This window comes from Hesperophylax consimilis, chromosome 26 (genome assembly GCF_061612785.1).
Source record: "Hesperophylax consimilis isolate HC1 chromosome 26, BYU_Hcon_1.0, whole genome shotgun sequence".
Lineage (NCBI taxonomy): Eukaryota > Metazoa > Arthropoda > Insecta > Trichoptera > Limnephilidae > Hesperophylax > Hesperophylax consimilis.
In genome coordinates, this window is record NC_142861.1 from 16,457,719 (window position 1) to 16,470,447 (window position 12,729).

A 12,729-nucleotide genomic window follows, 5' to 3' on the forward strand; every position below is an offset into this window, starting at 1 on the left:
TATCTGTGTCTTGTCTGTCTGTGAAGTTCCCGTGAACACTCCCATTAGATAATAGATCTCCCATTTCACCTTATACCTTTTAACAGTATCTCGGGCCCTTTGATTAAGTACACCAACCTGTTGCTCAGTCTCTGTTATATTCAGCAGCAAATAAATAAATAATTTCCTTGTACATTCATTAATGTTCAAAAGATATCTATTTTATCAGTATGTTATTCAGCATCATAATTGTAAACTCATTATATTATCAGCTATGTGCAGTCTGATAAGGTGTCTACAAAATACATATCATGTATCACAGATGCAATGCTGTGACCTCTATTTACCATCAAAGTTGTATTAACGCCTTATCAATCAAAGACTTGGGTCAATGTTTCGGAATGACCCAGAACATATTATTTTGATTTATATTTCGCAATGAATCACCGATATCTGTAGTAAAAACGTGCTTTTGGGGGCTATCATCTGTCAAATAGTTAAAAATTAATGAATGAATAGGGATAGTAAGGAGACGACGAATGGAAGATGATGTGTAATATCACATAGTTTATTGAAGTCAGTGTAGATGTGATGATGACTCCGGACCGATGCTCAACGCAGTTGGTGGACATTATCGCTGGTCAATTTCCCAGGCCGTTAGTCAACACTATTAGCGAAGATGGACGGTGGTGGAGTGAAGTGAAGTTGTAGCGATGACTTCGGACCGATGCTCAATGCAGCTGATGGATATGGATTTCCACAGGGTTTTAATCTAAGACCCTTTTTGTTTTCAAATTAATGAAATATACTGATTAAGGCCGGAAACCTCTATGGGATTCGAACGCCATTTGATTGTATGTTACAAAAGTTTTATGTAAACAAGACTATCAATATCAAACACATTATATTTTAATTTCCAAAATTATACAAATTTCTATGTCAATATTCTTATAATCAAGTTTGTTTGTTGATCTGCAGGTAGACTGCAAGTACTATGATCTAGGTCTCCCCTACAGGGACGCCACCGAGGATCAGGTGACCATAGATGCGGCCCACGCCATCCTCAAGTACAACGTTGGTATCAAGTGTGCCACCATCACCCCTGATGAACAGAGAGTGGAAGGTACGTAACTAAACCCTACCTTCTGCATTCTGATAGGGTTAAATAGCATCTGATAGCTGAAAATATACTGTGGATCCATCACTCATCTACCTCTAATCTTTAGAAACTTCTAAAACTTCCATTGGTAGCTGCGTTGTAACCTCTCCCTGTTTCTCATAAACGACACATGCAACAGAAAGAGTAGTTATGATGGAGCTCTCAGCGGCAGGACCACGCCTTGAAGTTATATCCTGAGTGAAGTCTTCATCTTCAGTATCTGTTCTGCATATCTAAATGACCATTTGACGACTCCCAGAACAAAGGACGTTTGCTGCTCAGACTGCAGAATTCCGAAAAATTGCTCCAAGATTAGAATCCACAATCTTGAAGGAACAAGCATGGAAGTACAAGGAAATAATAATTGCCTATTTTATTGCTCTAGTGTAGCATTGATAAACTATTAAGAAAAACCACTAGATTGCGCGGTGAATATCTTACCAACATTTTAATACTTTGCTCAAAACAATACATTTTGCCAGTAACTTCTCGTATTTTTTTAACCTTACAAAATCTACCCTTTTTTCTAGAATTCAAGCTGAAGAAGATGTGGCTGTCTCCCAACGGAACGATCAGGAATATCCTGGGCGGAACAGTGTTTAGGGAGCCCATCATCTGCGAGACCATCCCCAAACTCGTTCCTGGCTGGATCAAACCCATTGTGATTGGTCGCCACGCCCACGGAGACCAGTACAAGGCACAGGACATGATCATCGGCAAGCCTGGAAAGGTAGGTTTCACCGTGTTCCTTTTGATTGCTTTGATGTTACGTAAACAGTTTTCTAACAAGAAAGCGTTACTGCGTTGCAGCTTTCTTACCCCAAGTCAGCTGTTCGTCACAACCAAGTTTTCCATTTTATTTTTTGCAAAACTTTCCTTTATATTCACTTTATCACAACCTTTGATGTGATAAAAGATAGATATTGCATTTTAGACAATGCTGATATGTTATTTATGCATACCGTGAAAACAATATGCATATATTATATTAATATGTAGTTATTCTACTTTAATTCATTTATATTACTACAGAAGAGGCCTTAAATGAGAGCCCTGTGGAACCCCACGTCAAAATTTTATACATTCAATTTTTTTTGTTTGTTTGCATAGCCTGCTTTAGTTGCCAGATTCTCACTCTTTCCCCTCTCTCTTTTCTTTCTTCCCCGAAATGAAGTATTGCCATAGTTCCACTGATTGGACGTAGATAAAGATAAATTATTAACAAACTAAACATTATTTCCTCAGGTGGAGATGGTCTACACAGCTGAAGATGGCACCGTCCAGAAGCAGCTCCTCTTCAACTTCAAAGGCCCGGGAATCTCCCTGGCTATGTACAACACTGATGAGTCCATCAGATCCTTCGCACACGCTTCATTCCAGGTAAAAAATTGCAGAAACAAATTATCCTAATATTGCACAAGATGTATACATATATAATTATAATATATAGATGTGACACTAAGTGCCCAAAGTGGTTTCCCTCAAAGGAGTCCAATCACTACTTTCAGTGCCCTTGAGGTGATCTAGTTATTATTATTATTATTTAGTCCACTATATGATTGTCGATGGTTCGTCATATATGGACTCCGAGTGAATAACTGAATAAAATGCTGGCTTGCACTAAGTATTGCAAGAACAACAACAGAAAGTTTTGTTTAAATGCAACCACCGCGGCAGGGCAGCATACTCGCTGCGTCGTGTCGGTGCCAGCTATTCTTTAGCATATTTGGAGTAAAAAATCTTATGTGCACTTTGCTGTCCGGTAACGTTTTTTTTTAATAAAAAATTTATTATTCATATTTTCACCACATGTCACCACTGTTTTATCCTTTGTCAAAGTTTGAAAACCCATCTGGCAATATTTTATTCGAATTCCGTTGAATAATGTACGTGTGTACCTATATTGGCGCGCTTTTACAATCACAACGAAATGGCACGGCACCACTCGTCTCATTTTTAACTATTATTATTTAGTGTGTGCGAAAGAGCGATGACGCTTTTCGACATACTTGCTTATAACAGCTGTTGAACACGAAAAGCAATGCCAATGACAGTGATGTAGTGTGGAAGTTTTTAATTTTTTTTTTTTATTGAAAAAAAAATGCTACCGGACAGCAAAGTGCCCATAATATTTTTTACTCCAAATGTGCTAAGGAATAGCTGGTTAAAGTTTGTCGGGTTAGTGCCGATACACCCTGTATAAATATTTAAAATAATATTGTAAAAAATACTAATTTCTGTTATGTTGTCTGTACTTCCGGTTCATTGATATTTAGAACTAGGATTTGATTTGAATTTAAGTTTCATTTTCAAAATTGGAACTGTTTATTTGAATAGTCAGATAAGCGATAAAGTACCTACCTATAACATAATATTTGAAAAGATCTTTTTGAAAATTGGAATTATAATATCCCATGTTTTTCACAGGTCTGTGCTAGTTCTTTAGCATAAAGAAAACATGAAGGTTTACGATATCACACAGAATTTTGCAACTTATTTATTGCATTTATATTTCACCACGTGTAATATAAATAATAATAATATGTATTATTATTCTTGATATTGCTGCAATAAAATTGGCTCAAGGTTTGAATGCGTAATACACGTCTTATGATATAACACGAAAAATATAATGTAAGGAGGTATTATATACTGATTATGGCTTTTATATAAACTTATTGTTATCAATATCGTAGGTCACGCATTTAACTTATGATTGTCCTTAACCAATTATTCTGTGATAGTATCACATGGCCTATGTGCGGGCTTGCTTATTCCCTCGAGATTATAGACATAAAATCCGAATTACTCTCAGTAGAACGCCTCTCGATTATCCGACAACTACTATAATCCGCTGTTTTTTTTAATAGTTAATAGCACAAAATCAAGCTCTATAATTTACCGGTATTCATAAGTCAAATTCAGACTGTAAGTAAAAAAGATGAAAGAAAAAAGAATATACATTAGTACAAAGTTAGTGAAAGAAGTGACGAAGAAACAAACACAAAAAAACCTGTTATGCTGTGAGCTCGTTAAAATATGCACTGCTAAAATGTTTAATTAGTACAGCTTTATACTTCAATAGAGGCATATTAAAAACATCAGCTAACATAGCATAAGAGTTGCCAATGGTGTGTAATCTATTTATAAAACAATTGTAGCCTGAAACCGTTGTATAATTGTCACAATTGTTGGGGTGTTCAGTATATAAGATAATAATAATTTATAGTCAACTGTATGTTCGATAATTTATTTTATCTACGAGGAGAAGCCAACGGTGACCAATAAATAATAATCACAACACAATAAGAAGACTTAATCTCGAAGAGCGTGTAACGAAGGTTAAAACACCAATCTTTCACGCTCAATGAATGAGCTCGCTTTTATATGTGAAGGTCGTCTAGATTGATCTCGTAGATAAGGCGTTAACAATTGGGAGTGTTCGAATCCAAACAATGTGTAACCTGAGAAGTGCTTAATCAGCATTCGAAGCTTCGCGAGGACGTCACCGGTCTTTCTGGGAATGATAATGCCATGTAGGTGATTCATTATCGACTGTTGGAATATTGCGAGAATAGGTGGTTGCATAGCGCGCCTGAGAAGAATGCAGTGGCTGCGTGTGTCAACAGTGGCGTGTCGCTACACGATAATACCTGCCAGGGAACCTTGATCTAATGCAAATCAATAGTGGTAAATAAATATATCAGGGCTATTCAACTGATAATTTACAATTTTATCTAAAAATATAAGATCAACAATTTCGAAGAATTTAATAAAAAAAATCATAATCGATGTATATCACTACAATCCGCCACTTTCACAAATTGGATACTTGGTCGGTTTTTGAGGTGGCGAATCAGGGAGAGACTACTGCTTTCTTTATTATTTCAACCCTTATTGCGCCCAAACATCCACCGTAGATTTTCTAGTAGCTCACCGCACTTGTCTCGATTTTATGGCATACATATATTGGACCTTAAAAAATTATCCATTCATAGAATTTTTTTTCATTCGATTGGCAAGGAAATAATGTATCTTATTGTTCTAGCTTCGTCACTTGCAATTATGTTTATTTTATCTGTGAAAAAAGTTCACAAAATTCCATGTCAAATTACATAATTTTTCATTTTCAAAGACTGATAGTACTGTATTTATTTACAGAAAAGCCTTATATGACTTATTTTTATTGTAAAGAATGCTTGTTTGGCTGGAAAATATAAAATCTCAAGAATATTTTCATATGTCTTCATTACATTATATTTTTAACATTAGAAATTCAGAAAAAAATTCGGTACGTCTATATGCAGATGCATGAACTTATCCGAGGTTAATTGCTTGAATGCTATGGCCTATACGTGCCCGAAAACTTCAGGCATAGTCGGCTCCATGACTTGTTCAAGATGCCACACGGCAGAACAGATGTTCTAGCACAACATAGCATCACACGAGGAATGGTGCTGTTGAGTAAAATTTCAGAAACAGTGGATGTATTTAATTCCTCTTTAAAAACGCAAAGCGCAAAAAACGCAAGCGGTTTTGGAATAGTTGAAAATGCCAGACCACAATAAACACGCACTGCGGCTGGCGTTTCAGTATTTCAGTACCAACATGTATTTCTGGCGAGCAGCGTGGCTTTGGTTTTGGTTTTAACTGAGGGTAACCGCTGTGCGTGCGCCATCATACTATTAATATGGGTCACAAATAAACACACATTTTTAAATCGCTATCCAAAAGTAGCGAATTACGTTTTTAAATTCAGAAAAAAATCGCTAATGCGTGCACTTTATGTTATATTTTTGGGCGATTTCAAAACGTTTGCGAGAGAGAGAAAGACATTTCTCTGAATATGAGCAGCTCTCCTGGGTAAACTACATAGGATAAATATATAAAAATATCCATCCAGTTCTTTTCTCCGCATTTGATTAACACTTTCAAAAGTAATTTTTTTTTTAGTGTATGTGATATATTTTGGTCAGAATTTCATAAATTTGGGTAGACTGCTTTCAAAGTGACTTTAGTGTAGCTAGAAAATAATATGAATTAGATGTTTATTTATTTTTTTATGGACATTACACACGGTTGAGAAATAATAACTTTTTTCCATGCCAAAAATTCCAGCTTACATAAGACGTGCTGGCCTAAAGCCAAATCTGCCACACTCTGCTGTGCTCAATTTAAACCGGAGAAAAAATCAGATTAAATCTATTTATATATAGTTTTTTTTAAATGTGAACCAGTTTTGTTACAAATAGCTCTTTAACTATATAATAGGGGGACTAAGTTTTGTAATATGTAACATCAAACGTAAATATCAGATATTTAACTTAATCAGACATAATTTCGTCACAATTTTTTTTTTCTGAATATCACACAGTACGTCATCCCCAATTGGGATGATATGCTGTGAGACTGAATGGAGAAGGAAAGGAAAGGAAATGGGTAGAGGAAGGTTGAGAAGTACCTGTCACCAAACACGCTTAAAGCCATTTCAAGCAACGTTTTGATTCTGAAAGGTGGTCTTTCACATGAATGGGGTGTTCTTGAGAATAATCTATCTCTCTGATTCCCTTGTCAACCTTTTACCCACGATGTGCGTTCATGTCTGATTTAATTTTCATGAAAAATGTATGAATGTCATAAAAACGTGCCATGCATATCTGTTATCCAATATATTAATAATAATAATTGGATGACTTGTATAGCGCCGTTTTTGTGCAAAATCACCTCAAGGGCGCTGTACAAACTTATAATACATTTTTACAGTGATCTATGTTATTACTTAACTATCCATCAGGACAACAAAATCCACTTTGTTGACATCTCATATTGACGATTTGTCAAACTACATTATCGGTTAGCCGAGGTTAATCCTGGCAAACGGATTGCCTAACTTAAGTGTATCGATTGGCGTAAGTTACGCCAGGTCACGTTGGAAACAGCGAGGTTGTCTGGAAATAATAATAATAGTTTCATGATAAGGATGATTTGTATAGCACCGTTTTCATGAAGAAATCACCTGATGGGTGCTTTATAACTTAATCTATCCAACCTACGGCTTATGACTATTGACTTACAACTAAGACTTATGACGTGTGACTAACAGCCGAGACTTATAACTAGTGATTATCACAAATAGAATATGGTTTTGGCCAAATTACAGTTCAATAGTCTGTAATTTTAATTGGAAATATTAGTATTTTTTTTACAGTAAAACTAAAAGTAACTTATTGAGTAAAACCTCTTATTGTAATATTTAATCATTGAAGATAATATTTACAACTGTAATTTTGAAAAAAGTACAAGAAAGTCCTGGGTGCAATTCCCAGATGCGACCGAATCTTTTTCTTATTTTTCTGTTTCACATTTTTCAATTTGAGTGTTTTTATGCAACAAATCGAATATATCTAACAATTTTGTTTGATTGATTTCCTCCAGGTTGCCCTCCAGAAGAAGTGGCCTCTCTACCTGTCCACAAAGAACACAATCCTCAAGAAGTACGATGGTCGCTTCAAGGACATCTTCCAGGAGATCTTTGAAGAGTAAGTTACATCGTTCTTTTTTTTATTTTTAACTCCTACTACTATTCCCGATGAAAGATATTCATTTCGTGTGTACGTAGAAACAAAGGCCCATTCTTCCTTCTTTATATTATCAATGGTTAAGACACAATGTCGGCCTTTTCCTTACACATATACAGTGAATCACAACCTGATCTGGTTTACAATGTTCCCATATATGTATGATGTTAATAATTTGACCGTGCACCAATAACGGATGTGTTGTTCTCCCCAGGACCTACAAGAAGGACTACGACGCGGCCAAGATCTGGTATGAACACAGGCTGATTGACGACATGGTGGCCCAGGGTCTCAAGAGCTCCGGGGGCTTCGTGTGGGCCTGCAAGAACTACGACGGGGATGTTCAGTCCGATATTGTTGCGCAGGTAATTAATTACATGAGATTCTGTATTATTGATGTGGGAAAGGCACAAGGGGTCAACTGACTAAAATACTACGAGCTACGTGGTAGCATAGATAGACGGCTCTAGTGCTAGAAGCTCATAAAGTTTATATAGGTCTTTAAGAGATGTCTCTAGTATACAGGTTTGCCCCTCCATTTCAGAAGTGAGGTGAGCTGGCAGTTAGTTTTCTACCAAGAAGAGAAGAGAGCATAACATAATTTACATTAGTCTCTCAATTCTCCTCTACACACTCATTCCAGATTATAAGAGTTTCTAGGCTAAATAAAGACAAAGTGTTACGGTGTTATTTATTTAAAGTATCGTTCACAGGAGTTACATGATGAAATTTATGTAACAATGTTACACACGGACCGAAGTACACATGGAGAGAATCTGTATAAATCTTTGCCTAGTCGATAAGTGTGTTACGTTTTCACCTATTCCCATCATATTTTACTACGCATCTGTGGGGAATGAAATAAAAGGTGATGACTAGAGGCCGGATTATATGCATTTGCATATTTGCATATGCAAATGCATATTTAGACCTTTTTCAGCGGTAGTTGCATATTTTAGCAAATAATTTGAGATCTTGCATATTTACGCTTGCTGACGGCCAGCAGAGAACTTGAAAAGGCAAATCATTCTACGATCGCCAGATTTGTGAATGAGGGTATAAAAAAATATTTCCTGAATCTTCTGCGGATGAAAATGTGTATGTGTTGCTCTCAGATGCTGCCCCCTATATGATCAAAGCAGGCAAAGCCCTCCAAGTATTTTATCCCAATTTGATTCATGTGACGTGTTTTGCTCACGGAATTCACAGACTCGCCGAAGAAGTGAGATCCACGTTTGCGAATGTAAATAACCTGATTTCATCAGCAAAGAAAGTGTTTCTTAAGGCGCCTGCTCGTATAAAAGCCTACAAAGAAAAACTGCCAAATATCTCTTTACCTCCTGAGCCAGTAATAACACGTTGGGGTACATGGATCGAAGCTTTACCATGAACATTTTGAAGCCATCAAGGGTGTTATCAATGACTTCGATAGTGCAGAGGCTTTGGCAGTTTTCCAGTGCAAAGAATCGTTTGACGACGCCAGTATTAAAAAAAACCTAGCTATGATTACCACTCATTTCGCCTACATACCTGCAAGTATAAAAACGCTTGAAACTCATGGATTTGGCATTGAATGCATCTATTCAGGTTATGAAGGAAATTCGCCTTATGAATTCCTCGTTGCCACAGCTATTCAGGTGAAATTTTGCCCGGAACAATAAGTTCAAAAATCGCACCCAATTTTAAATTCTGTCCAGCCACATCAGTAGACGTAGAACGTTCCTTTTCCGCTTACAAAAATATATTTAGCGATCGTAGACACAATTTGTCTACAGAAAATTTAGAACAGTACTTAGTCATATACGTTTTTAAAGGTAAATTCTAAATTTTACTGTTAAATACATTTTATAATTGATATTTTCGAAAATATAATTGTTATCCTTGAGAACTAATAGCTTACTAAAATAAAAAAATATGTAAAAATACGACTTCCTGTATTATTTCATGTTGCATATTTTAACCCTTTTTATGGATTTTCGTGCATATTTTAGCTATTTTTATTGCATATTTGCATGCATATTTTGGGCTATTTTTGTTGCATATAATCCGGTCTCTAGTGATGACAATTTAAGCTTTTATTAGCAAGTGAAACAAACGTGTTTTTAAAAAACTGAAACACTTCATTACCAAGACTCTATATTTTATTAAATGAATCTACCCCAGGGTGTGTACAAGGTTCCAAAAATCACTTGTAAGTTGATGACAAATTGCAAAGCATTCACTTCGTGACATGTGACATTATTAGACGTGAAGTACTAACCTTAAAAGAAATAGTCGCCACATCCACAGTAAGAGTAATTACGTATAACTAGTTTTAGGATAACCAGTATAAAAAAACTAGATAACTCCTTTTACGTGTCGACTGAATGTCGACCCATCAGTCCTTCCCAGGATTCACTTCCACCGTGGCTCGTCCGCTAAGCACTGACTTCAGTTGACGGCTGATGCCGCCGCTCTCTTTGCTTTCATACAAGCGACTACACTCTTGCTTAAGCAAGGCGCTCGATAAAGTCAACATACAGTATCAGTAACTATTAGAGTCAACATTCAGATTACCGGGGATGCAAGTATAACTGCTACAAGTGTTATTTTAAAGTGATATCGTGCAAATTGTATACTGTGATTATTGTACTATATGTGATCTGTGTAACCTGAACAATAAATTGTGTTTTAAGCTACCAAAGGTCTTATTGCCTGTGGATACAATGTATCTAAAATATGTTGTTCCCCAGGGTTATGGATCCCTGGGCATGATGACCTCAGTGCTGATGTGCCCCGACGGCAAGACCCTGGAGTCTGAAGCGGCCCACGGCACCGTGACCCGCCACTACCGCGAGCACCAGAAGGGCAAGAGCACCTCCACCAACCCCGTGGCCTCCGTGTTCGCCTGGACCCGCGGCCTCAGCCACCGTGCGAAGCTGGATAACACTCCCGACCTGAACAAGTTCGCCCTGGCCCTGGAAAAGGTAATGTATTTCTTCCAGCTTCAATGTAATTATGTTATTCTTTAACCTTTGCAAAGTCTAATTCCTGCGAGCTTCAACTTCCATCGTGTCCCGGGAGTGACTCTAATTTCTTAGTAACTTACTTTTGTTTTACAAAATTTTTTAACCCTTAAATGCATGATTTATTAAATTTTCTGGAAAAAAATATATTTTGTAGATATTTACATGCATATGCAAGGAAATATAAAGAATTTATTTTATTTGTAATTTTTTAATGATATTTGATTAAAAAAAATTGTTGCAAATTTACAACACCATGTATTTAATAAAAAATAATATGAACAATTTACGTATGAAAAAAAAAATAAAAAACCTAAAAAAAATTCTCAAAACTAATAAGTGTACCGGAAAAATACGAGTTATTACATATAAGTATTGTATTATTGTATCTACTTACCTAAGAAAATCAAAATAATAACAGCAAAACCAAACTGTAATTCTAACCTCCAACCAATTTTCGAGAATCTTCACTTTGTTGAAGAAAAAGTGACATTTGACATTTGCGAAAGAAAAAAAAGGTGATGACACTCGATAAAATATTTTACCGTGAACTTGATAATTCTAAAACGGCATGCATTAAGTATACACCAAAGAGTTAAAGGTGGTTTGAACGGTATGTTGGAGTTTTACAACAGTATGCATTTAAGGGTTTAGCCACTTACATTCAGAGATTTTGTTTTCTCCCTCATTCTCTATCCCTATTTTTCTGTTACCAGACTTCAAGAAATGTAAAACCTTTTTCAAAAAATTTTTGCAATGTATCTCCGGCACGTCACCTGCTTTAATTTTGCTGCTAAATACTAACTATGTGTTTATTTCCAGGCTTGCGTTGATTGTGTGGACAGCGGCAAGATGACCAAGGACCTGGCCGCCGCCATCCACGGCCTTCCCAACGTCAAGGAGGGCATGTTCCTCAACACCACTGACTTCCTCGAGGCCATCGCTTCTCAACTCGACCACAACCTCGGCCGTTAACTCAATTAACTCATCACTCATCACCCGCTAGGCTCAATTCACATCTCGCGCATATGCCGCTATCCTAGATGTTTTAAATGTTGTAAGATTGAAGACCTGGTTGTTATCCCTGTTCCATTTTACTAATAAGAGTCACCGTTGACTGCCGATTCTCTGTAAATCGTTGGTCAAATACTATATTGATAACCGTTATTATTTGTTGATAATGCCAAATGTGACAGGGTTTCTAACAACCAAGCCTAAGAAATGATAGATGAATTATTTGGAAGTAGAAAAGCGTAGGAAGCACTTGTTATATAATTATATTGCAATATCAGTACCTACGCATTTTTACTTCACAATTTTGTTTGAATTTGATTTTAGATTGTTTAGCCATCGTTTATGCCCTCGGTAAAAATGCTAAATAATGGCAAAACAATCTAATTTTACCTGAATATTTAAAAGCAGAGAAAACAGCAATAATTTGCTGTGTTTTAAGGGTATTTGTGCCTTAATTTCTGTGCCCTCAATAACATCATTAAGAAATTAAGTTATAAATACACTAAAAAACTATCTATTTTTATAATACCTAGTGAAAAATTCGAGTTGTTTTGTTATCGTAAAACATTTTAAACACATTTTTCATTCATAACTTTTTATATTTTAATTTTTTTTCTCAAAATAGTAAAATTTTCATATTTTTAGTGAAATATATTTAGTATTAATAATAAGTGAAATATAATACATTCTTTTATAATACATTTTGGTATTATTTTAGGATGAATTTTTATCACAAGTATTAAAATATTTCTTATTCTTTCAATATCGAAAAATAATATGAAAAATGTCAATTTTGACCAAATATTAATAAAAATTGGTCATCTTTTTAAGATAAAATAAAATAAATGCAACATATCGATTTAGTAAAATATTGAAAGAATGTAATATGAACGGTGTGATTAGATGAAATTAATTTTATTCTGATTATTTTTGTGCAATTTTTTTTTGACCATCCTGTCATGTATTTTTTTATGATGCTTGGTTTACCAACATC

At 35.6% G+C, this 12,729-nt stretch overlaps 1 protein-coding gene across 1 annotated transcript in view; it reads left to right on the forward strand.

Moving 5' to 3' along the window:
• Positions 1-12,630, forward strand: part of LOC149411195 (isocitrate dehydrogenase [NADP], mitochondrial-like) — a 30,563-nt gene extending 17,933 nt beyond the window's left edge. The window contains exons 3-9 of the mRNA XM_089647296.1: positions 958-1,102; positions 1,669-1,868; positions 2,384-2,518; positions 7,574-7,677; positions 7,931-8,081; positions 10,449-10,682; positions 11,544-12,630. Of these exons, the coding sequence (XP_089503422.1) occupies positions 958-1,102; positions 1,669-1,868; positions 2,384-2,518; positions 7,574-7,677; positions 7,931-8,081; positions 10,449-10,682; positions 11,544-11,696 (1,122 nt within the window). The 3' untranslated portion in view covers positions 11,697-12,630. The remainder of the gene's footprint in view (positions 1-957; positions 1,103-1,668; positions 1,869-2,383; positions 2,519-7,573; positions 7,678-7,930; positions 8,082-10,448; positions 10,683-11,543) is intronic.
• The last annotated feature ends 99 nt before the right edge of the window (positions 12,631-12,729 follow it).